This window comes from Zalophus californianus, chromosome 8 (genome assembly GCF_009762305.2).
Source record: "Zalophus californianus isolate mZalCal1 chromosome 8, mZalCal1.pri.v2, whole genome shotgun sequence".
Taxonomy (NCBI): domain Eukaryota; kingdom Metazoa; phylum Chordata; class Mammalia; order Carnivora; family Otariidae; genus Zalophus; species Zalophus californianus.
The window spans coordinates 23566210-23593234 of NC_045602.1; the positions used below are offsets into that span (position 1 = coordinate 23566210).

Sequence of the window (27025 nt, forward strand, 5' to 3'; positions counted from 1 at the left end):
GGAAGGAAAAGGGATGGACTGTGGGTGGCTACAATTCAGGTCTTTTTAAAAGTTCCAAAATTGGGGAGTTTCTCCATCAATCTCTGAGCCAGGTGGCGGAATCGAAAGGAATGATGCCGAGGACACCTGCGGGGGTGGGGGGGTGCCTTTTTCCCCAGGAACGTAATCCCTTTGCCTTTGGTCACAGAGAGGGAGCACTGACCTCACCTTCTTCTCCGAGGACTGTTTCCACTTCTCAGAACGTGGTCATGCCGAGATGGCCATCGCGCTCTGGAACAACTTGGTGAGTGCCTAAGTGCCCCTTGGGCTGTGTCAGAGGGGACCACCCAAGGGTGTTGGCCATTGCGCAAAACGAAAAACCTGCTGGCGGACAGAGCTCCTTTCTCCCCAAAGTTCAAAATGGTGCCACAACTTCTTTGTCCTGACAGATTCGATTATTTGAGCAATTTCCCAGTATGGAGGGGTGGATAATTTTATAATCAGATAAACTGGATGAAATCAGTTTCAACCCCTTACTGTGTGACCTTGAGCAAATGCCCTTTGGTCCTCTGTATCAATATCCATAAAAAACAAGGCAAATGACACAGATCTCAGAAAATCAAGGTACCGTATACATAGCACCCAACACAATCATTAGCATTCAGAGAATGCCAGCCCCCATTACCCTAATCTCAACACATTCCTGATGATTCTTTAAGCATCAAAAATAAAAGAGCCACCCAGCCTGTTTCCCCAGGCTGTCGACCTATTCCAGTCCTTTCTGACGGGGATGATGGGGACCTTAGGAAATGCACATATAGAGGGGCCCCAGGGCCGCCTGGCCTTGTGCCTTGCCTCTTCGGGCTGGCCACTCCTTTACAACCCGCTCTGCTGGAACAGAGCTTGACCAGTGACCCCAATAGCTGTGTCCTGTTGCGCAGAGCAAACGAAATACCTTTCCAATCCAGTGGCTTCTTCTGATCTTGGCTCAGCGGGTAACCCAATCCTCACCCCAGCCTGCATTCCCCCATTTCTCCTGTGGTGACCAAACAAATCCACACTCTTGCTTTTACTGCAGTTTCGGGCTGGCTGCCTCTCTGCCAGGACTCCCTTGTGCGAATATCCCCACACCTGCCCCCTCACCCAGCCTGCCCAGCACGGCCCGCCCCTTAGCCACACCACCTCCTCTTCCCCAGCAGCATGCCAACAGGTTCCGTCCTTGGCCCAGTTAATCACAGACTCGGCCTTCCTTCTCCCTTTGTTTCCCTTATTGACGCCACATTCTGCCCACTCCTAAAGGTTTCGTCACACTCTGTCAGCCCAGAACTTGGAACTTCAGTCAAAACATCGTTGAGTTCCCTCCCACCCAACCTCCACAGGAATCTTGTTCACCAAAGTTTGCACGATATCATTCCTGAGAGCAATTCTGAAGTCCAGTTGTCCTCTACTGATGGAGTCCCATGACTTCATTCCTTTTAAAACCCACCCCCCAAAGAGTGGGTATCTGTGCACAGTCCCCTTTGTAGCCCCCTGAGATCTCAGGAGAATCCACAGATTCTAAGAAGGGCCAGGAATGCTCAGCCCCTCCTCCTTTCCTTCCCAGCATTTCCATCAGGGGATGGGTGGTCTTCCTACCTGGTGGCATCCCCAGCCTGCGTAATGCCCAGGTGCTCTGGGAGTTCTCTGGGGCACGATGGCCAGCCCGAGGACTTGAACACAATTGGGCCTGCTGGTCTCTTTCTGCAGTAATTAACAACACAGTTCTGGCTGCCTCTTCCAAAGCAGCTCGGTGGTTCTCCCCATTGGCCCAGGGGAGAGGCTTGTTATACATAAGGGCAAGTGGGAGGGGAGCAGGTAGGAAAACAAAGGGGTGAGCGCTGCCGTAGAGTCATCTTGGTAACCCCACCGGCCTGTCCAGGGTTCCCAGCCACCACTGTCCTAGCCATGCCCCTAATTTTAAAAAACAAGGCAAAACTAAACTGAAATCATCTAAGAGTGTCTTGTCCTGTGCTGTATAATTTAGGGAAGTAATTACATAGTCCCATGTTTTCATCCAAAACCATCTCAGATATAAACCCATTACATCATGCCAACTTTTCAGACCATCTCCTTCTGGTGACCCCCTAGAGCGACATATATAATAGGCCACTAGAACTTAGAGGAGATCTGGCAGGTCATCTAGCCAGAATGCTCTGTAACTAGCATACAGGGAGAGGAAGCACACAGCCAGTTCAAGGCCGAGCAGGGATTAGAACCCACGTCAAATTCCCCAGTGCCCTGGACACAGCACCAGCCGGCCTCCCCGCCCCCACCCTGGTCAGCACATATGTAACCAGTGAGTTCACGTCTCACTCTGAGAGTCCGATGACGTGGCGTCTGCAGGCTTTGGCCGACGCTCACAGGCTACCCTCCTGTGGCAACAGACCCACTTTTAGTCTGTTTCATCTCCTGTACCTCTGCTCAGCAGATTGTGCCTCCTCCGGAGACCGTTGCAAAACCAACACCAGAAACACCAGCAGCACGAGGGAGCGTTTTCCTCTTGCTTTTTCCTTCTTTCATGTTCTTACAGTTTTTCCTTCTTTTTCTGACGCTATTCCCCCACGGGCCCCTGCTCCCTCTTCCCTAGAAATCTTGCAGTCCTCCAACCTTTGCATCTCCCCAGGTGCTAGGTGACCATGCGAGCCTCCTACCTGGTGTCCCTGGCACTGGGCTTACCACCACCATTAGAACAGCAGTGCTCAGCTCTGGCCAGAGGTTAGAATAATCTGGAGAACATTCATACCGGCAACCAGTTTGGCCGAACCACGATGGCTGAACATCTGGATTCCCTGTGACCCAGCGAACCCATCCCTAGGTGTATCCCCAACAGATACACTTGGGCTCCCCAAAAGATGCATGCAGGAATTTTCACAGCAGCGCCATTCACAATCCCCAGGCAGGAAGCTCCCCAAATGTGCACCAATAGAATGGATAATCAAAATGTGACACATTCATGCAATGGACTACCTCCCAGCACTGAGAAGCAGCAAACTTCAGCCACATGCAACTATGTCTATAAATTTCAAAAACAAGCAAATTAACATATGGTCTTGGGGGGGGCAGGGGAAGGATAGTACTGGAAGAGGGTGGGAGGGATGCTGAGTGCTGGTAATGTTCTGTACCTTGATCTGGATGCCGTTTACAGTTCATTCATTTTACCACAATTTATCAGCTGTTCACCTGTGATTTATACTTGTTTCTAAATGTATGCTAGCTTCAATAAAAAGGTGACTTGAAAACAATAACCCAAACAAAACACTAGTGCCTGGACCTCATCCCCAGAAATTCTGGATTAGTCTGGAGTAGCACCTGGGTTCAGCAGGTTTCAGAAGCTCCCAGGTGATATTATACAGGGTTTGCAAACCACTGTCTTAGATCTCTCTGCCACAGGGCAGCCCCAGGAATCTGTGTAAATGAAAATCCGACCAAACTTCCAAGGCCTGCCCCTCCCCAAAGGGGAAAGGCTAGGCCCCTTAGCATAGCACACCAGGCCTTCGGAGACTTGGCCCCAGTTAACCTCTCCAGCAGTCACGCCCACCCCCCTCTGACTGGCAGTAGGGCAGTCTGGTAAGGAGTGCAGTTTCCCGCACCACCCATGGTATCTCATGCGTCTGTGTGTTGGCTCTTGCTCATCCCCTTATCGTGGACTGTCCTTCCAATCTTCTTCTCCTAACTCATAGCCACCTCACCACTCAACTCAGGTGCCAGCTCCTACAGGAAGCCTTCCCTGAATCCCCAGAACAGACTAGAGGCCCGCCCTGCCGCTGCACCCTGCCCCAGCCCTGTTATTTGCCACATCGTTGGTATCTGCAGTATCAGGCTTAGGAAAGGTGGGTTCTCAGGAAAACAACTTCATTTCCTGGGGCCAGCCCCAGGCCTTCTTTTTTTTTTTTTTAATTTTTTTATTTATTTATTCATGAGAGACAGAGGAGGAGAGAGAGAGAGAGAGAGAGAGAAGGAGAGAGAGAGAGAGAGAGAGAAGCAGAGGGAGAAGCAGGCTCCCAAGGAGCAGGGAGCCCGATGCGGGACTCGATCCCAGGACCCTGGGATCATGACCTGAGCCGAAGGCAGACGCTTAACCATCTGAGCCACCCAGGCGCCCCAGCCCCAGGCCTTCTTGCCTGAGCTGCTCCACTCAGGACTCTGTGACGCTAGTCCACCCACGCACTCCCTCAACAACTATTTATTGAGCATCACTATGCAGAGGGGACCACCCCAGGTGCTGGGGAAAAGAACATCCTTGCATCACAGGGAAAGGACAGAGGAAACTCAACAAGTCACTAAGACTTTCTGACCACATTCAGGGGAAAGAGAGAGAAAAAAGAGAGAGGGAGGGAGGGAGGGAATGCACCAGAGTAATGGTGGGGGAGAGGGAGGCATCTCTGATAAGTGACCTGTGAGCTGAGAACTGAATGTCAGGAGCCTGCCAGGCATGCAGAAGTCTAGGGCCAGAGTGTTCCAGGCAGAAGAAATAGGACCTGTGCGGGCCTGGAGTCAGGAATGAGTTTGAAGTGTCTGAGCAACAGAAGGGCCAGTGTAACTGGAGGGAGGTGAGCAAGGTCAGAGAGGTGAGCGAGAGCAGGGCCAGGTCCTTGGATGGCTTCCAACAGGGAAGCCAGAGGATCTGGTTTGCCCACTGGCTGCCGTGTAGCCATGGACTAGAAGGAAGGAAGAGTGGAATTAGACCAGGAGCCCAGGTGAGAGATGAAGGCGGATGGGCCCAGGGTGATGACAGTGGAGAAGGAGAGAAAGGGTCAGAGTTGGGATTTGTTTTTGGACTGGCTGATGGAGGAGGTTAGAAGAGGAACAGAGATGAGAAGGAGGTGGGGGGGGGTGGGTTAAACAGGTGACGGGGATTAAGGAGGGCACTTGTAATGAGCACCTGATATTGTATGGAAGTGTTGAATCACTATATTGTACACCTGAAACGAATATTCCACTGTATATTAACTAGAATTTAAATTAAAAGAAAAGGAACAAGAGATGACTCCTCCATTTGGAATCAAGAAAATTGGGTGGATGGTTGAGGTGCTGGAGAGAAATAAGCTTGAGGGGGAAAAAAATCAAAAGTTCTCTTTTGGCCACGATAAGTGTGAACCACTTTCTGGAAATCTACCTGGAGGCATCAAGTAAGCTGTTGAATCTATGAGCTGAAGCTCAGAGACGGAGTCAGGAATGGAGATTTAAGAAAATAAATGTGGGGGTCGTTCATGGGAGGGGTATTTGAGGCCATGGGATTGACGAGGAGCTCCTAGAGAAGAGTAGGTGGGCAAGAGCTGGGACCTACCCCCACGCCCCAGGGGCTTCATTCCAACTTCTGACCTCAGCGACAGATGAAGGGGGGGCAGTGGGGAGGTGGGCAGGAGAGTGCCCTGTTCCGGAAGCCCAGATGGGTGAGCGTTTCAAGAGGGACGCATCAACTTTGACAAATGTTGCTGAAAAGTCAAGCAAGATGAAAACCACAAAGTGAGCATTGAGTCTGGTGAGATGGAGGTCATAGTGACCTTGACCAGAACTTCAGTCAAGTGACGGAGACCGAAGTCTGACTGGAGTGGGCATTGGAATGGGAGGTCAGGAAGTGCAGCCAGTGACCACAAATGAGTCTTCCTAGAGGCACAGGGAGGGGTGGTGAAGGTAGCTGGAGGGGACACGGGCTCAGGGAGGATGCTGGGAGACTGCGCACGGATGACAAGGAGCCAGGAGAAAGGGAGAAACCGATGCAGTCCTCAAATCCATGACGTGATCCTTACCTTCTTCTGTGCCACTTAGTTCCCGGGTTCCTGGAATGTCAGGGAATCAGCCAACCTGACCTTGAGTACCTATATGGTCACTCGGTGGTCGTTCCATTACAAGAAGCTTGTGCTTCCTCAGCTCTAAGCAAGTAGGAACGACACATAAGTAAACTACCTCCTGCTTGGCGTCATTTCTCATCTGATGTTCGCAACAGCCAAATGTGGGTGGTTGGGGCAGCTCGGGAGCCTGCCTAGCACCAACAGCTCTCAGCAGCAGAGTCTGGACCCCAGGGGATGTGTCCACTGTGCTCTGACTGTCACCGTGGGGTCTCTCTCAGGGCCAGAGCAGCTGTAGGACAACGGAAAGCAAGATCACGGGCAAGGTAGCTGGCATAGCATCCTTCTACCTCCCTCGGAGGCAGTACCTGGGGGTCAGGAGCAGAGGGGCTCAGGACTGGGCAAGGAAGCGGATTCTAAGGGCAGAAGCTACGCAGTCAGAGAGCGCCAGGGGCCTACCCTTCCCCGGGACTGGCCGCATGTCAAGGGGCAGGCTGTTGGCTAAAGGTGCTGGGAAGGGGTGTACAGCAGCTTCTAGTTCATTCTCAGAGGGGCTCAGGACTAAAAGTATTAAGCAGAACCTCTCTGAACAACAATTGCTCCAGGGATGTTCCAAGTAGACCTCTACATCTGTGTGAAAAACATACAAAGTAGTTCAAGTGAGAAAAATTTCTTGAGGTTGACAAGCCAGGTAGAGTAACCAATATGTTGTTAAAGTTTTTCTGAAACCGACTAGCCCTGTACACTTGAAGTTGGTAAATAGGATTATCACCATTTTATAAAATTGCAAATGCAGGGTGTGTGTGATCACAGCCACGCAGAAGGGAAGCAGGAAACGGAGGTTCTGGGCCAGGCCCTTGCATGGAGTCACTGTGCTGGGCCGCAGTGTCTTCCTTGGTCAAGCCAGGGCACAGACTCAGGGTCTCGCCCTGCCTGATGGACTCTGACCTGCCCCTTCTGAGTCAGAAGCCAGGTCCGGCAGTGAGGCATCTGCCATGGATCTTGCGTTTATTGGGTTATAACCCATGCTGGTAGAGAGAGGGGGTCAGGTGGAGATCCTCCTCCGACAGGGAGGTCTCGGCCACCGTGGAGGAAATCCCGGTTTCCTTTCTCTCTTCAGCTGGAGCCGGTGGGCCAGAAGACAACCTCCAACAACTTCACCCACAGCCGAACCAAACTCAAGTGCCCCTCTCCTGTGAGTAAACGTCCTAACTTCCTGCCTGTCCTGTCTCGTGTGAAACAGATGCTTGGGGGGATGGGGTGGTCCCCCAAACCAGAAGGCACCGAGGAGGTCCCTGGGAGCTGTATCATCACTCACCTTTGTTTGCTGCCACCATTCTCAAATCTCACCACTTCTCCTGGTCCCTGAGACTTCATAGCTCCTCAGGGTGTAGGAGGGAGAAAGCAAGAGTCCATGGAACAAGGGCTCAGGGGAGAGGGATGAATGGGCAGTGGTCAAGTGTGGGGGGGTTTGTACAGAGAGCAATAAGACACCATGCCTGTTCTGGGGACCTGTGCTCTTCTTCCTCCCTTCCCTGCACATTCTCTCTTCCCTCACTGCTCTCACCCACACTGCTGGCCACACTCCTAACATGCTCCGCTGGTCATCCTTCCCTTCCCTGTCCAGCCCAGAACTGCTGCCAGGCACCATGCAGCCTGCACGGACAGTCACTCTAGCCTTACCGAGGCCGCTGGAAACACTTCCCTGGTCCCAGCTGCTCACTGGAGCATCCAGAGGGGAGGCCCAGCTTCCTCTATGGCCTCAGACATGCCGTGTTCCTGGAGAAAGGGTCAGCTCCTCAGACAAGGCCCGCAATTGCCACGTCTGTGTCTTCTGGAGGCTCATCCCCATCTCTGCCTGTGGGAGATTGCTACATCCTTCAAGGCCGAGGGGCAGCCCCCCTCCCCGGGCTACTGTTCCCTTCCCTCACCCTACTGCTGCCCCCCGAACACACCTGTGTTGGTCTCTTTTCTGTTTACACCTCTCAAAGGACACGCCCCAGGCTCCTTTGGGATGTGATTGTTTCTGAACATGACCTACTGGCTGACAGGACAGTGAGAGTGGCCACATCGGAACCCTTCATCACTCTCCCAGCTGCACGCTCGTGTTCACAGAGGAAGGAGAGAATCCAGGGAGGCAGGCCTGAATATCTCCTCTCTGGGCCCCCCTCATGCTCAGTTCTCTAACCTACCACAGGCACACCGACTGTCGTCCTGCTCCTGGGCACTTCTGAGGTCAGAGGATGGGGACAGCTGTCCAGTGGTGGCCCAGAGAAGACAGAGGTGGGGGCTTTGCAGCCCCCAGGACTCTCTTCCTTTGGTCCTGTTCTTGTTTCTGTTTCAAATCAGAAACAATTCCCAATCTTGTTTCAAAATCAGGTTGACAGGAGAGGGGATGCTGGTGAGAAACCAAAAGGAGGTTATAGCGGGGTATTGGCCACTTTGGAGACCCATCCTCGTTCAGAAGGTTTGGGCACAGTGTAGATGAAGGAGCCTTACTAACAGGAGGGCTGTGAAGATGTGCAAGTTTATCGCACCATCGCCGGGATAGGGACTACGCAAGCCTAAGGTGAGCAGATGGATGGTTTTCTGAGGTCCTTAACCCCTGACCCTCTCCTCCTCCTCCACAGGAGAGCCCTTACCTCTACACCCTGAGGAACAGTCAGCTCCGCCAAGACCAGTCTGAAGCAGGCCCCAATGTGCTGAACTGGGCCATGCCAGTGGCAGCAGGAGGTGGCCTTGTCCTTGGGGTTGGCACCATGATGGTCTGGAGAGTCGTAAGAGGTCGCCAGCAGGAAAATCCTCCAATGATCCTAAACACTATGAGCTTCTAGGCCTCCCGCCAGGTGCGGTGCTCATCCTAAATGCCCCAGCCACACTCCTCACCAGCCCTCTACCTCCGCCACCTTGGCCACTGCAGAGAGCATGTGCTTCAACGCCTGGCAACATCAGAAGCCAAAGGGACAGTCACTACTCCTTGGGGCCTGGGGCCTATGCTCCTAGAATTGCCAAATATAAATAAAGGCCAAAGCCATTCTATTCTTGGGTCAGTCTGCTTGAAGCGCTCGCTTTCCATCTGTTGTGCGATGCAGGTGTGAGAGCTGGACACTTTCGTGTCCTGTCTCAGCTAGAGCTGCCCGAGCAATGGTCAACCAGAGCACAGACCGGCCTCAGTCAGGCTCCAGCCGGCACCCAAGGAGCAGATCCTCAGTCACCGAACCCACTAGTTAAAAGATGGGAAAAATGCTGGCCACCAGGTGGTGGCTGGATTTGGAGCTGGCTGACCACCATTCAAATATAATCCAACACCTAGGTTTTACACAGCTGTTTTGTACCCAGGACAATGTGGACATCCTGTGCGTGTCACAACCTGGCTGAGAAGACAAACTCCTACAAAGAAACAAGAAACTGCACGACACGGTACAATTCTGTTCTGGTGCATCGGTAGGTAAAGGTGTCTGATCGCTCTCAGACTAGGAGGAGTTCCTTGAGGAAAGTTATCTGGAAGAGAGAAATTTTGAAATGTCTTTAAAAAGGGGGGGGGGCATGAATACTTCATTTATCTATCTGCAACCTAATTTTCTCAAATTGCTAACTTCAAGAAAGAATTCCTCTTTCTACACGACCAGAATTTGGAGCACACCCTAGAGAGAGTCCAATAATACAGGCTACATTCATTGAGCCCCTGTGAGGGCACAAGGCCCTGAGCTGGATGTCTTACACAGATTCTCTCTCATTCCACACAAAAATCCCAGGGAAGGAGTGAGGAAAAATAGACGTCTTAGTTGCACAACATTGTGAATGCACTAAATGCCACCAAATCGTTCACTCTAAAATGGTAAATTGCAGGTCCTGTGAATTTCACCTCAATAAAAACCAAAAGAGACTCCATGATCATCTGCATTCTAAGTACCTGTCTGATCCCAACGCTTGGGATGACAAAGAGCAGGAGTTAGAAAACCCAGACATACCATTTCAATGTGTGGCCTTCAGAGCAAACCCCGTCACCAGCCGGAGCCCCAGTTTCTCAGATATCTCATCTATAAAACCGGAATCAGAGTACTCATTTTGCTTGCCTCACAGCACTGCTGGAAAACAAACATCTACAAAAATGCTCGGCAACTCTAAAGTAGTGCACATGTAAAACGGGATTGGTTTCTCCTCTGTAAAGAGTTGAGATAGGATCCAGGTTGTCAGGGAAGTGCCTAGGTCCAGAGATGGGTTTGGGAATTGGGCAGGAATGTACCAGTGAAGACTGCCTGCCTTCCCTCCATCATCTTATCTCTTTGGTAAGCAGAGCGGAGTCCCCAGAGAACCTAGATTCAGGCCCGGTGTTCCTTTGGGCTTCAATTTCTGTTCCTGTACCATGAGAACAGTATACCCGCCCCCAATTCTTCCTATGGACCAAAAAACATAGTGACTGAATCTTATGTGTCCTAAAGACCTGCCACATCCCAGCTTGTGCTTCTGGCTTACCACAGTTAACAGCAAAGATAACCCACTAATTCCAAAGAGTCCAGCACCACGATGCCCTCTTTTTTTTTTCTTATTCCTCAAGTTTTCATTCCTTCAACAGCTCCCACCTCAAAGAATCCTGGAATTCATAACCACAAGTCTGTCCTCACTTGGGTTGGAATTTATGTATGCTACCTGAGTAATCCAGGAGCCCCCAGTCTGAAAAATTAACCAAAAAAAAGCGATCCCATCCTGGTGACCAAGGAAACACTTAGAAGAAACAAAGAGACACGGGTGCCTGGGTGGCTCAGTCCTTAAGCATCTGCCTTTGGCTCAAGTCATGATCTGAGGGTCCTGGGATCGAGCCCTGCATCGGGCTCCCTGCTCTGCGGGAAGCCTGCTTCTCCCTCTCCCGCTACACCTGCTTGTGTTCCCTGTGTCTCTCTCAGTCAAATAAATAAATAAAATCTTAAAAAAAAAAAAAGAAACAAAGAAAAAAAACAAAGACACAAGCATAAGCCAGGCCCCAAATTCCCCCTAAATACATACAAAAAGCCAACATTTTAAAATATGTGAGAGTTGCTACTTGTACCTGGTGGTAACATGTATACATTGGACGCGTGCCATGTTCCTTTCCTATGGGAAAATAGTCAATCTAGTTACGTGGACACCCATAGCCACGCCATGAATGAAGCCACCAAATCCTGAGAACGCTATGCTCCATGGTGCTCTCCACAGAGGGTTTTGAATTCAAAAGAGATCAGGGTGGATTAAACTTGATCAAAAGCCTTCTTCATAAAGCACAGGGAACCCTGAGCTCTGAAAGATGGTGAGAGGACTTGGTCAGAGGCCACCAAGAACGGAGTTGTTGAAATTAGGCAAACTCCATCCGCATGGAGAGGCAACCAAGCATGGTGTGCTCAGGGGACAACAAGCAAGCCAGAAAAACAAGATGGCGGAGCTAGACACAGCCAGATTAGCGGATACTACGGAGAGGGCAAGGAGTTCACGGTGACTCGACTGTTGCAATGGTTGTACTATCAGGCTGCATTGGATTTGTACAAAAGAGTAGTACGAAGAAAAACAATAGCAGTAAAAGCTGACAGGGTGCTTACACTACGACAGACACCACAGCACACGGTAATTAAACCACACGTCCCTATTATCCCCTTTTCACGGAGGAGAAAACCCAGACTCAGGGAAGCACTAACTGGCCCAGAGCTCTACTTGCATTACATAGTGGAAATTCAGCCAAATGAATACTGGTGTCCAGCGTGGGGGAAATAGCCTGGAAATATAAAACAGGTGATTCTAGAAGTGAAATAGACCAAGTTGCAAATCAATGTGCTGTAAAATAAAAACCTAGACAGGCAGGATAGTATAATCTTCCCAAGGCTATGAGGACACAATCGGTTTCTCTGTTTCCAACTGGTCTGAAGAAGTCAGCCGTTTCCAGTTAATAATCTAGGATTTTAAAAATTAACTGTAGGGGCTAAGACTTATTTTGCTAGAGGATGTGTGGAGTTACAGCAGTGAGCAAATCTTTTAATTAGAAAAAAAAAATGAACAAACAAGGGCTCTGAGAAGCCATAGACACAACAACTGGACATTTTACATAACAGTAGTGTTGAAGAAAGACCATAAGCATGTTTAGAAGATTAAAGGCAAAGGAATTTAAAACATCAGACCAGAATAAGGCATTATTTTTTTTAAAAAAGGCAGAAACTAAGAACCAATAGAATTTCTAGGAATTGAATATATTGGTATTAAAGAAAAATAAACTCCAGTAGAAGTATTCAAAGAACAGATCACTCAGTGAACCAACATTTCTTGTGAATTTACTGTATACCAGGCACTGTTTTTAGCAGTCAGTCTGTATTGCTCAATAATTCTTACAACAGCCCAATGAGGTAGGCATGACTATTATCCCAGTCTTACAGAGATAACTAAAGCAGATTCTGTGTGTTTTCACGGGTTTTTTTTATTATTTATTTATTTGAGAGATAGAGAGCACGAGAGGGAAGGGGGTCAGAGGGAGAAGCAGACTCCCTGCTGAGCAGGGAGCCCAATGTGGGACTCGATCCCGGGACTCCAGGATCATGACCTGAGCCGAAGGCAGTCGCTTAACCAACTGAGCCACCCAGGCGCCCTGTTTTTAGCAGTCAGTCTGTATTGCTCAATAATTCTTACAACAGCCCAATGAGGTAGGCATGACTATTATCCCAGTCTTACAGAGATAACTAAGGCAGATTCTGTGTGTTTTCACGTCTTTTTTTAAGAATGAAATTAGATTAAAAACAATAGTTTAAGGGGCACCTGGGTGGCTCAGTTGGTTAAGCGTCTGCCTCCGGCTCAGGTCATGATCTCGATCCCAGGATGGAGTCCCACATGGGGCTCCCTGCTCAGCGGGGAGTCTGCTTCTCCTTCTCCCTCTGCTCCCCCTGCTAGTGCTTGCTCATGCTCTAAATAATCTTTAAAACAAAAAACAAAAAAACAAAACAAAACCCTAATAGTTTAAAAAATAGGTATTCCATAATTAACACCCTTCCCATATCAGCATTCATTCTAATAGTTTATTCAAGGGGCTTTGTAAAACCATCATAAAACAACAAAAACATATTTGGCTCCTTACAGTTTAGAAAGCACTTTAATACATTCTCCTTTAGAGGGGCAGAAGGTATATTGGAGCAAATTGTAGCAGAGAACTTCCCTAATATGGGGAAGGAAACAGGCATCAAAATCCAGGAGACACAGAGAACCCCTCTCAAAAATCAATAAAAATAGGTCAACACCCCAACATCTAATAGTAAAACTTACGAGTCTCAGAGACAAAGAGAAAATCCTGAAAGCAGCTCGGGAGAAGAGATATGTAACCTATAATGGTAGAAACATTAGATTGGCAACAGACCTATCCACAGAGACCTGGCAGGCCAGAAAGGACTGGCATGATATCTTCAGAGCACTAAACGAGAAAAATATGCAGCCAAGAATACTATATCCAGCTAGGCTGTCTTTGAAAATAGAAGGAGAGATAAAAATCTTCCAGGACAAACAAAAACTAAAGGAATTTGCAAACACGAAACCAGCCCTACCAGAAATATTGAAAGGGGTCCTCTAAGCAAAGAGAGAGCCTAAAAGCACCATACACCAGAAAGGAACACAGACAATATACAGTAACAGTCACCTTACAGGCAATACAATGGCACTAAATTCATATCTTTCAATAATTACCCTGAATGTAAATGGCACTAAATTCATATCTTTCAATAATTACCCTGAATGCAATACAATGGCACTAAATTCATATCTTTCAATAATTACCCTGAATGTAAATGGGCTAAATGCCCCAATCAAAAGACACAGGCTATCAGATTGGATTAAAAAACAAGACCCATCGATATGCTGTCTGCAAGAGACTCATCTTAGACCCAAAGACACCCCCACATTGAAAGTGAAGGGGTGGAAAACCATTTACCATGCTAATGGACACCAAAAGAAAGCTGGGGTGGCAATCCTTATATCAGACAAATTAGATTTTAAAACAAACACTGTAATAAGAGATGAGGAAGGACGCTATATCCTACTTAAAGGGTCTATCCAACAAGAAGATCTAACAATTGTAAATATCTATGCCCCTAACATGGGAGCAGCCAATTATATAAGGCAATTAATAACAAAAGCAAAGAAACACATTGACAACAATACAATAATAGTGGGGGACTTTAACACCCCCCTGACTGAAATGGACAGATCATCTAAGCAAAAGATCAACAAGGAAATAAAGACTTAAATGACACACTGGATCAAATGGACTTCACAGACATATTCAGAACATTCCATCCCAAAGCAACAGAATACACATTCTTCTCTAGTGCCCATGGAACATTCTCCAGAATAGATCACATCCTAGGTCACAAATCAGGTCTCAACTGGTACCAAAAGATTGGGATTATTCCCTGCATATTTTCAGACCACAATGCTTTGAAACTAGAACTCAATCACAAGAGGAAAGTCAGAAAGAACTCAAATACATGGAGGCTAAAGAGCATCCTACTAAAAATTGCATGGGTCAACCAGGAAATTAAAGAAGAATTTAAAAAATTTATGGAAACCAATGAAAATGAAGACACAACTGTTCAAAATCTTTGGGATACAGCAAAGGCAGTCCTGAGAGGAAAGTATATAGCAATACAAGCCTTTCTCAAGAAACAAGAAACGTCTCAAATACACAACCTAACCCTACACCTAAAGGAGCTAGAGAAAAAACAGCAAATAAAGCCTAAACCCAGCAGGAGAAGAGAAATAATAAAGATCAGAGCAGAAATCAATGAACTAGAAACCAAAAGAACAGTAGAACAGATCAACGAAACTAGGAGCTGGTTCTTTGAAAGAATTAACAAGATTGATAAACCCCTGGCCAGACTTATCAAAAAGAAAAGAGAAATGACCCAAATCAACAAAATCATGAAGGAAAGAGCAGAGATCACAACCAACACCAAAGAAATACAAACAATTATAAGAACATATTCTGAGCAACTATATGCCAGCAAATTAGATAACCTGGAAGAAATGGATGCTTTCCTAGAGATGTATCAACTACCAAAATTGAGCCAGGAAGAAATAGAAAACCTGAACAGACCTATAACCACTAAGGAAATGGAAGCAGTCATCAAAAATCTCCCAACAAACAAAAGCCCAGGGCCAGATGGCTTCCCAGGGCAATTCTACCAAACATTTAAAGAAGAATTAATACCTATTCTCCTGAAACTGTTCCAAAAAATAGAAATGGAAGGAAAACTTCCAAACTCATTTTATGGGGCCACCATTACCTTGATCCCAAAACCAGACAAAGACTCCATCAAAAAGGAGAATTACAGACCAATATCCTTGATGAACATGGATGCAAAAATTCTCACCAAAATACTAGCCAATAGGATCCAACAGTACATTAAAAGGATTATTCACCATGACCAAGGGGGATTTATCCCTGGGCTGCAAGGTTGGTTCAACATCCACAAATCAATCAATGTGATACAATATATTAACAAAAGAAAGAACAAGAATCGTATGATCCTCTCAATAGATGCAGAAAAAGCATTAGACAAAGTACAGCATCCTTTCTTGATCAAAACTCTTCAGAGTATAGGGATAGAGGGTACATACCTCAATATCATAAAAGCCATCTATGAAAAACCTACAGCGAGTATCATTCTTAATGGGGAAAAACTGAGAGCTTTCCCCCTAAGGTCAGGAACGCGGCAGGGATGTCCACTCTCACCACTGCTATTCAACATAGTATTAGAAGTCCTAGCCACAGCAATCAGACAACAAAAAGAAATCAAAGGCATCCAAATCGGCAAAGAGGAAGTCAAACTCTCACTCTTTGCAGATGATATGATACTGTATGTGGAAAACCCAAAAGACTCCACCCCAAAACCGCTAGAACTCATACAGGAGTTCAGTCAAGTAGCAGGATAGAAAATCAATGCACAGAAATCAGTGGCATTCCTATACACCCACAACAAGACAGAAGAGAGAGAAATTAAGGAGTCAATCCCATTTACATTTGCACCCAAAACCATAAGATACCTAGGAATAAATTTAACCAAAGAGGCAAAGGATCTGTACTCAGAAAACTATAAAATACTCATGAAAGAAATTGAAGAAGACACAAAGAAATGGGAAAACGTTCCATGCTCATGGATTGGAAGAACAAACATTGTGAAGATGTCCATGCTACCTAGAGCAATCTACACATTCAATGCAATCCCCATCAAGATACCATCCACTTTTTTCAAAGAGATGGAACAAATAATCCTAAAATTTGTATGGAACCAGAAAAGACCCCAAATAGCCAGAAGACTGTTGAAAAAGAAAAGCAAAGCTGGCAGCATCACAATTCTGGACTTCCGGCTCTATGACAAAGCTGTCATCATCAAGACAGTATGGTAATGGCACAAAAATTAGACACATAGATGAATGGAACAGAATAGAGAGCCCAGAACTGGACCCTCAACTCTACGGTCAACTAATCTTTGACAAAGCAGGAAAGAATGTCCAAGGGAAGAAAGACAGTCTCTTCAACAAATGGTGTTGGGAAAATTGGACAGCCACATGCAGAAGAATGAAACTGGACCATTTCCTTACACCACACACAAAAATAGACTCCAAATGGTTGAAAGACCTAAACGTGAGACAGGAGTCCATCAAAATCCTAAAGGAGAACACAGGCAGCAACCTCTTTGACCTCAGCCGCAGCAACTTCTTCCTAGAAACATGGCCAAAGGCAAGGGAAGCCAGGGCAAAAATGAACTATTGGGATTTCATCAAGATAAAAAGCTTTTGCACAGCAAAAGAAACAGTCCACAAAACCAAAAGACAACCGACAGAATGGGAGAAAATATTTGCAAATGACATATCAGATAAAGGGCTAGTATCCAAAATCTATAAAGAACTCATCAAACTCAACACCCAAAGAACAAATAATCCAATCAAGAAATGGGCAGAAGACATGAACAGACATTTTTCCAAAGAAGACATCCAAATGGCCAACAGACACATGAAAAAGTGCTCAACATCGCTCGGCATCAGGGAAATCCAAATCAAAACCTCAATGAGATACCACCTCACGCCAGTCAGAAGGGCTAAAATGAACAAGTCAGGAAACGACAGATGGTGGCGGGGATGTGGAGAAAGCGGAACCCTCCTACACTCTTGGTGGGAATGCAAGCTGGTGCAACCACTCTGGAAAACAGTATGAATGTTCCTCAAAAAGTTGAAAATAGAGCTACCATACGATCCAGCAATTGCACTACTGGGTATTTACCCCAAAGATACAAATGTAGGGATCCGAAGGGGTACGTGCACCCCAATGTTTATAGCAGCAATGTCCACAATAGCCACACTGTGGAAAGAGCCAAGATGTCCATCGACAGATGAACGGATAAAGAGGTTGTATATATACACACAATGGAATATTATGCAGCCATCAAAAGGAATGAGATCTTGCCATTTGCAACGACGTGGATGGAACTGGAGGGTGTTATGCTGAGTGAAATAAGTCAATCAGAGAAAGACATGGATCATATGACTTCACTGATATGAGGAATTATTAATCTCAGGAAACAAACTGAGGGTTGCTGGAGTGGTGGGGGGTAGGAGGGAGGGGGTGGCTTGGTGATGGACATTGGGGAGGGTGTGTAATGTGGTGAGTGCTGTGAATTGTGCAATACTGTTGAATCGCAGATCTGTACCTCTGAAACAAATAATGTAATATATGTTAAGAAAAAAAAGAAGAAGATAGCAGGAGGGGAAGAATGAAGGGGGGTAAATTGGAGGAGACAAACCATGAGAGATGATGGACTCTGAGAAACAAACTGAGGGTTCTAGAGGGGAGGGGGTGGGGGGATGGGTTAGCCTGGTGATAGGTATTAAAGAGGGCACGTTCTGCATGGAGCACTGGGTGTTATGCACAAACAATGAATCATGGAACACTACATCAAAAACTAATGATGTAATGTATGGTGATTAACATAACAATAAAAAAATTTAAAGTGAAAAAAGATCATAAGTTATAACTTAAAGGATATATATAAATGCCAAGTTCACTTTAAATAGAATCTTCAAAGAAAAATAGTTGTTTTGCTCCTCAAAAAAAAAAAATACGTTCTCCTTTAGATCCTAATACTTAGAAGCAGAGTACAGTATTGTTAAGAAAAAATATCCCCAACTTGGAAAGAAGACAGAAAAGTGACATGTCAATGTTATTACCAAACTCATCTAAGAAATATTTAGTTATCTGTGTTTGACCTTGCTGTTTACTATTTGATTAGAGCCCACATGCTATGAAGTTCTGTTGACTGGTGGATTTCTCACTGATAAAAAAAGATTACAGTTTTATCACCCTATCAGACATTAACCAGTTTTGTATATTAGCAACATCCTTTCAGCATTCCTGTGACCAACAATGTAAATCTCCAGTCCTCAGATTCTCCCTTGAACCAGACTTAACCACCCTAAGGATTCCCTCATTAATTACTGAGTTAAAGTCTTTGACATGTGCTCATCCTATAGTTGTATGAAAATTGCATTTTTCACTTTTTAAAAATTAAAAAAAGGAATGACTCTTAAAGAGAAAACAAATTTTTAAAAAATTATCTTATAAACCTAAGGGTATCTTATAAAAACCCAGTAAAGTTGAGCAAGTGGGAACAGATAAGCGAGTAATCTCTAGGTGACAGTTCCCAAAGAAAACATTTGCAAATGCATCTCTCTAGGGAGTAGTGTGCAAGAATATTCACAGCAGTGTTTCATAAAAACAACAAAACCAGAAACACGGAGATCCGTGTCCATCGATAGCAGATTGGGAAAATAACTTACGGTATGTTAATAACACACTGGAGCATTTATGCATCAGTGGAAAATGAACCACGACAGCTGCATTCATCAAGCTGGGTGAATCTTACAAATACTGTTGAAAGTTTTACAAAGAATACATGTGACATGATTCTACTTAAATATGGAGACAGGAAATCAATGTAACAATATCATAAAAATCAGTGAACTTGTTACCTTTGAAAGGACAGTGATGAGGATGGATGTACAGAGGGCTTCAGGAATACTAGAATTTTTAATTTTTTTAAAGATTTTATTTGACAGAGAGAGCACAAGCAAGGGGAGCAGCAGAGCGAGAGAGAGAAGCCAACTTCCTGCCGAGCAGGGAGCCTGACGTGGGGCTCGATCCCAGGACACTGGGATCATGACCTGAGCCGAAGGCAGAGGCTTAACCGACTGAGCCACCCAGGTGCCCCTAGAATTGTGATTTCTTAACATGAACTCGCTTGAGAACTATTCTTTAAATTGAATTTACATGCATTTCATACTTTTTCTATATATATATATATATTTCATCGTATTTTTAAGTTAAAAAAATTGAAGAAGAGGTTTTATACAAGAACCGAGCTAAATTAAGCTGCCTGTTTATTCAGTGACCAGTTGGAGGGAGCGGTTTTAGGCTCTCAAGCCTGAGGATATGCCTAGCAGAACCTCCGACTTTCTGAGCCAAGGTGGAAAGTCTGTTCCCAAGGGTCATATGCAGAACCCGGATGAGTGTTCATCACAAAGTGGCCACAGCAAAGGGAGAATAAGTCAAAGTTGACCTAAGAAAAAAGGACCCCGCCTCGGGGCAGGCCCCAGCTTTCAGCGGGCCACGGAACCAGCCTCCCAAAAGCCGGCAGGTTTGGGGCCAGCATCTCAGCCCCAAGGCACTTGTGTAGGGCAGCAAGAGCTCACCAGGCTGCAGCAAAGGACAGCTACATCCTGTAGGTCTGTGCGACGTGCAGAACACTTGTGCTCAGAGCCTGTCCCACGACTCTGGCAGCTCGCACGGTGACACGCCAAGGGCCAAGGGCGTGTGTGCCCTCCCAGAGAGGCCCCGAGTCCACCCCTCCGGGGCCCCAGCCGCCCCATCCAGCGACAAGTGGACAAGCCTGCTGCCATCGGGTGCTCTTGCAGGGGGCTGGGGGGAGGCGGGGGAAGAAAGGAAGGAAGACAGGAAAGGAGAGAACAGAGGCTTCCCCTAAACATGTTCGTCACGGATGGTGCTTCCAGCATTTGAATTTCATTCTCCATGACCAGTGAAAGCCTCGAGCACAGCCAGGCTCGGGGACCGAAGAGTCCACACCAAGCAGCGAGTAGGAGAGCTGGAGATCGGACAGGAGCAAGAGGGGATCCAATCCTGGATTGTTAGGAACGACCCTCGTTCTTCAGCTGTAATCAAACAGTGATAAGGTCTACTTTAAGAGGCCATTTGTGGATGAGATGAGAAAACGTTATGGGAACAGGGTCTGGCAGAGTTGCTGTTTGATACACGGGGACTGTAATGCTTCTCCTCTCCGGGTACAACCTGCACGGGAAGTCTGTCCGTGAGTCCTACTCTCCCCGCCCTCTGCAGCGCATCGCCTACCCTGGTTCTCCGTACATTCTCCACCTGAGCCGAGAAGAAAAGGATTGGCCTCCTGGCAAAGGCTCGGGCTCGGGCTGGTACCTAAGGGGAGGCCCCTCCCTTGGGTGGAAGAACAGAGGCTAGAGCCCTGGGTCCCACATTCCAAGGCGAGCAAGTCAGCCACAGGGCAGGGCTTGGACTGCTCCTTTCTGAGCATTATTAAGTTCAATTTTAACCTATCAGCCTTTACGGATATTCCAAAAGACCTATGGTACAGTCTCCTCTCAAGTGCTCTCATCTTGGGTTGGCCCTAAACTTGGGGAGGATCCCAGGATCCAGGATACAAGGGGAGCAGGCTCTCACAACCTGTTCCCAAATCCCCTGAGAGGCAGCGGCCGTCTCTGCCCACTCCGTCCTATTACAGAGTCCCCTAGCAAAGTCCAGTTTTAGGTTAAGTTTTTTCCGAACCTCTATCTCAAAGGTAAAAATGGGTCTGGGGTCTACGGCAGCAGCTGCAACAAGTGCCCCAAGCCAGCCCTCCCCAGGACTACCCCATCCTGGCCTAGATGCATCGCTGGCTACGTTTTTCACGGTGTTCGGGACAAAATTAAAATACGAGGCCTCTTGTAGAAAAATTAAGAATTTTAAGATTGTGATAGCAGAGCATTAAAAGCAGCATGGGGCCCTTCTGAGAACGGGGTCCTCTGTGACTCACGGGTCACATGCCCACAAGCTGTCCCCACCCCTAGACCATGTAGTGTTTTGTGCTCGCAAATGCCAGAGTGACAAACCGTCACCGCACCCGTGTCCCCTGTCTGGGGCGGGAGGGGAAAGGAGGCAGCCAAGGGGTGTCAACCACCCAGAGGGCAAGTTCCTCTGGGCCCTGTGGCACAGCGGAGGAGGTCCTGCACAAAGGGAGGCCTACAGGGCAGCTTGGTTTTTTCCACTTGCTAGAAAAATAGCTCAGAGCAGATCTCCTGTGACCAGCAGATCGATGATAGGTGGAGGCTCAATTTCCACCTTTTTTCCGGTTCTATTTTTGTAACTCATTTTACACAGCAGGGGACATGCTCAGGATCTCTTTGGGTCTGAGATCCCCTGGGGAGACACAAGAACATAAGCAGTTTCCTGAATTGTCCCCAGGGCAGTCCTCCTTCCAGAAGGCCACAGGGGCACCTGACACCGGATCCCAGCAGGCTCTGTATCTCCTCCAGCGGCTGTTAAGAGTTCGGGGAGGGGCCGGGACCTGGCGCAGAGTGAACGCTCGATAAATTTAGCTATATTCGTATGAAGCTCCTCTGTTTTCAGATTTCATTTGATTGCTTTCCTTGCTCTGCCAAATGCTTATTTATCCGGCTTTTCCCCCTGAGTTGATGTTTAGGTTATTTCTAGGACAGAAACACGGTTACCAAGAGGTGTCTTCATTCATTTAAATCTGTCAGCCAGCCAGGCAGCCTATGGAACAGAGCCTCATTCTCATGTGTCCTGGGCTGGGCGTGAGGAAATCTCCATGAGGAAGACACAGGTCACCTTCAAAGTTTTTACAAGCAGCTATAGTGCCAACATACTCTAGGTACCTGCAAATATTAGTGCATGGACCCCAAAATAGACGCACTTCTTTCCAAGTTAAATATAGAACTGTACTCCTATACCGATCTTAAAACATTCACAAAAGTAGGAAATTTTAGAGATAAAAATGAAATACCCATTTTGCTCTTGGGCACATACTATTATTTGGGGGCGGGGGGAGCGTTTTGATTGAATAGGGTTTCACTACTTCTTAAAATCTTGATTTAAAGCTTTGTAACTATTCATAGGTCTGGAATTTTATTACTAAACTTGCTTTCAAAGATTGTCATAGCTAAAAAAAGATTTTGGGCAAAGATGGGTAGCTCCAAACAGAAGACAGACCTTGTTAGTTGTATTAAATCATGATTCTCAGTTATACAAAGATTTTTGTTGAAATGTCACTAATAAAATCTCCTTCTCCCTGATGTCAATCTTTTTATTTAGCAATTTCTGCGGTGTTCCATTTTTCACAAATGGGTTCACAACCACACAGATACTCTTCATTTTGAAATTTCAGGAAGAGGTTTAAAAAGTTGACTTCCTAGTTTTTGTTTAATTTACAAAGTTTTTATAGATGCTCATCGCGGTCCATTACAGAACCACACAACAGTAACATTTCCAAACATCTGTTTTCAAAATCAACTCCTACCCCCACCTTTGTTTTTATTTTTTTTAAAGATTTATTTATTATTTATTTTGAGAGAGTCAGAATGAGAGAGAGAGAGAGTACATGAGAGGGGGAGGGTCAGAGGGAGAAGAAGACTCCGGGCTGAGCAGGGAGCCCGATGCGGGACTCGATCCCGGGACTCCAGGATCATGACCTGAGCCGAAGGCAGTCGCTTAACCAACTGAGCCTCCCAGGCGCCTCGCCACCTTTGTTTTTAAAAAGCACCTTGGCACACCATATTCTGCAAGTTACTTCCAAAAAGCAATCACTTCCTCCCCTTTTCCATAAAGTAAGTTTTCTTTCTAAAATATTTGTTAGGCGACCTATTACTGACAACTAGTTATCATCATACTAAAGGCCAGCAAGTTTGAAACAGTTGCCTATTAATAAAAAAAAAAGCATGTTGCCAAAATACTTTCATGGTGATGTCCCAGCTCATTAAAAAGTGTTGTAAGGATTCCATTATACTTTAAAATCTTGTTTTTGTAACAATTATCACACCGATGATATGCTAGCTCATCTTGGGCACTCCTGGCTTTGCTGCACTAGCTCGCCAATGATAGGGTGAAAAAATTCCATCAGTGCTGCTGTGTTTGTATTCTTCTTACCCAGGAATCTTTATTCTAGTCAAAGCAGTAACCATTCGTGAGGATGCTTCCACGGTTTTTCCAAAGCATTGTTTTATTCAAGAAGTAGTTTTCTATCGAGAATAGATCTTCACTGGTACATTTTTTTTAATGTCACACACACAGCAACTGTATGTATAGCTCATAACAAACAATCCAACAAATACCTAAGTCTAAGACATGTGGGCTTGAATCCATATTTTATCCAGATGCCCAACGCTTCATAATTTGTTCTAACACTTGGCAGTGTTTTCTCTGCATCTTCCAACAGTGTATGCCGACAAGTACCTATTCCTTTTTGTGCTGTGTGGTTTCCCTGGTTTTATTTTAGTCCTTATGGCATATGGCTCTCTGTCTCTGCTGGTAAGAAAACTAAAGGGAAAAAAATACCTCTAGATGTTTTTCATTGCATTTAGTGAATTTTGTGAGGTGTCGAATTCAGAACCTAGGATTTCAAGCATCCCTTTTAAGGAGTGTAGTGGTTTGTGGACAGGTACCAAATGTCTCATTTCTAAGTATCTTGCTAATCCATATGGCTCACATCATCAACCTGTATCTGAATGCACTGTACACACTTAGGAATGGGTTTCGCATCACTAGGGAGGGGTGTATATAAATCCATATCCAATACAGACTTGATAATTTCAGTATTTTATCTTCTTGTCAGGTCTGAGGAGATCATCATGTTTCATAACGGGCTCCGGAGAGCCCTCACTGTCAGGGGCTATCGGCCCCGACATTTTTCTTGTTGCTTTAACTTGCCTGACAGCTTGGTGTCAGAGTTCCACGCTCATTCTATTACTTGCTAACTCTGTGACCCCACAGTCCTCACAGCACTTTCAGCCGCTCTGTGCTCAGTGCACCCTGCCACCACCTGCCACTGCTCATACAGTATGTGATGTGTGATGTGGGGAACACGGGGGTTGAGCCACAAATAAAATATTAGGAAGGCTGATAGCTTCTTATGGTAAAAGGCATATAAGTAGAAATTGTAATTTTTTCCCGCACATCCTAATGGTTCATCCTACATACTTCACTTTGGGGATAATCCTCAGATGAAATGTGCTGTGTCCCAGGGAGCAATTTATCAGAGAACCATAGTTATCACTACAATCCATTTCTCAAATATTCTTGCAACCCGATGTGCTTTCCCAAGTGAGAGAGAATGGCCTGAAGTTAAAGCTGGTCTCTGGACTCCTGCTTAATGGGACACAGCCAGCAAGTGCCCCATGGGGTCGGGGTTGTTGTTGGCCTTGGGTAGTGGTCATGAACCGGGAGAACTCCTGAGGCAGATGGAGAAGCAGGCACATAAATGTAGTGAATGCTGGAAGAAAAGGGTACACAAGGACCCATAGCAGACCAAAGAAGGAGAAATGCAGAAGGCTAGAGGCAACGGGACCTTTGAGCAAACTCGGAAAGAAGGGTGGAATTTCAGTGGGAGGGAGAAAGCAATGGGCGCAGAACTGCAGGATAAATGGTGAGATGTTTGGGGAACATGGAGAGATCCAGAACTGATGAGAAGGAACAGAAGGTGGGGGTACCTGGGTCACTCAGTTGGCTAAGCATCCGACTCTTGATCCCAGCTCAGGTTTTGATCTCAGGTCAAGAGTTCAAGCCTCCCCCCCCCCCAAAAAAAAAGGAACAGAAGGTGAAATTGGTTTCCCTTAAGGAACTAGAATGTACTCTCCTACATTAACAACGTATGGTGTTTTCTTAAAAGAGAATGGGGGATTTTTTATTATTTCCTTGGTAAGAAACGGTGTCTCCTAGTGTTAGCCTCCTTAGCGCTTGAGTCTGGAAATCGTGAAGAAACCTGGAAGCCACACGAAGGAGTTGGACTTCGTCCAAGATGCACCTGACAGTATCTTATAGGTGGTAGGGAAGGATTGTTTTTAATTTGAGGTGAGGCAGGATTAGATACCTTCCACAGCATTCTTGAGGATACGCGCAAATATAGTCCAAGTTCCACGAACACCAGAATCACCTGGAAAGCTTATTTAAAAAATGCAAATTACTGGGCCCCACCCTCCCTTTTCAGAATCAGAATTTCTGGGGCTGCATACAGACAGCAATTTGCATTTCAACAGACTCTCCAGCCACAGTTTTTCCTGTATCATCATCCCACTTCCTCATGCCCACCCCAAATAATTCAGGCGCATATTAAACATTAAGAACAAGTACATTATTGGTTTTATGAAATAACTGTGATTGGTTTGAGACAGAATGTATCAACAAGTTATGATGTTTCTAACTTGGCGTTCCTGATCGTTACCTCAACTCTTAGGTTTAAACTTGAAACTCCGTGTTCACTCCGTTTCCAACTATTATTATTAAAACAGTCTAGTTAGTTCTTGCCCTCCCAAACTTCGATCCCTCTCCTTTACCTCATTCCAAGTTTTACCTACATCATGTGGTCAAGGCCAGGTGCTTTACCTTTTAACATTTTGATCTTCATGACATCATCATGAAGGTTTTATTAGTCTCATTTTTTTTTTTTAATAATCCTGAAGTTGGACTGTAGAAGATCAGAAGGCTTATCCAAAGTTATGGGGTTAGCAAGTAGCAGAACCAGGATTTGAAACCTGTCTGACTTCCAAACCTGTGCCCTTGAAATTAAAAAGACTAACAACCAGGGTTGTCAAGGATGTGGAAGAACTGAACTCCCATACATTATTGATGGGCATGTGAAGAGCACAACAAACCTGGAAAACAGTCTCACAGTTTCTCCTCAGGTTAAGCGTACCCTTATCGTATGATCCAGTAATATATTCTTGTACTTGTCCCCACAAAAGGAAACCTACATCTACACAAAGAGCTGTACAGTAATTCTGATCAGTTTTGTTCATAATAGCCCAACACTAGAAACTTCCAAACTGTCCAACAACAGATGAATGGGATAAAAATTACAGTACATCCATACAATGGAATACTACTCCACAATGAAGCAGAATGAACTACTGAGCCTCACAGCAATATGGATGGATCTCAAAAACATTAAAGAATCGGGATGCCGGGGTGGCTCAGTCGGTTAAGCGTTTGCCTTCAGCTCAAGTCATGATCTCAGGGTCCTGGGATGGAGTCCCGCCTCAGGCTCCTTGCTCAGTGGGGAGCCTGCTTCACCCTCTGCCTCTTCCCCTGCTTGTGTTCTCTTTGTGACAAATAAATAAAATCTTTAAAAAAAAACATTAAAGAAGCCAAATATCAAAGAATACATGCCTCTGTATTTCCACGATATGAAACTCAAGGAAAGGTAAAACACATCTACAGTGACGGCAGGTTCCCTGGGCTGGGGCAGGGGTACAGCGTACAAAAAAGCCTGAGGGAGAGAAATTTTGGGTGATGGGGCTGTACTATATCTCAATTATGGTGGGGTAACATTTGTCAAAACTCATTAAATTGTACATTGAAAATGGATTCGTTGTATCACATATGTTATACCCCAATAGAGTTGATTAAAAAACCCAACTTGTATTCTTTCCCTAGACCGCACTGCCTCTCTTTTTCTCACACTACGCTGAGTCACACACCCACCCACAGCCGGAGGGAATGGCGTGGTGCATCAGGGCTTCTATACTGGAGACCCAGGAGGCCACACAGCACATTGCCCTGATAATCTTACACCAAAAGCAAACTTGGTCACGCCCAAATTTATTCCTTTACTGGGCTCCAAATGTAGTTCAGCCTGAGGCCCCACCCATCAAGAGCTGCCTTTGTGTTGTTATCTGTGCCAAGGAACCGAAAGGCAGAGCTCCCCGGAAACTTCTGCACACTGGGCTGGCAGGGCATCCCCCTTAGAGGGGTGTGCTACTTTGCTGCTACCCTGCCTCTCCCCCACCTCCCACCAAGAAACCTTCCAGTGGAACCTCAAGCCAAAAAACAATGGCAAAGCTGTTGCCTACACTAGCCTCCTTCTGAGTACCTCCTAGCCTGGGAAGGGGCCTCTGGAAGACAGGAGGAG

The 27025-nt window shown here is 46.1% G+C and overlaps 1 protein-coding gene and 1 long non-coding RNA gene across 10 annotated transcripts in view; one reads left to right on the forward strand and one right to left on the reverse strand.

Annotated features, from left to right (window-relative positions):
* PLB1 (phospholipase B1) overlaps positions 1–8846 on the forward strand; it is a 152720-nt gene extending 143874 nt beyond the window's left edge. For 7 of the 9 annotated variants that reach the window (XM_027623350.1, XM_027623353.1, XM_027623349.1 and 4 more), the window contains 3 exons: positions 188–283; positions 6928–7002; positions 8438–8846. In XM_027623350.1, coding sequence (XP_027479151.1) covers positions 188–283; positions 6928–7002; positions 8438–8641 — 375 coding nt within the window. In that variant the 3' untranslated portion in view covers positions 8642–8846. Of the gene's footprint in view, positions 1–187; positions 284–1278; positions 2193–2641; positions 3070–6927; positions 7003–8437 lie in introns of those variants that run through there. The other 2 variants (XM_027623359.2, XM_027623356.1) reach the window with 2 other exon arrangements.
* LOC113938160 overlaps positions 1–27025 on the reverse strand; it is a 90963-nt gene that overhangs the window by 23337 nt on the left and 40601 nt on the right. The window lies entirely within an intron of this gene.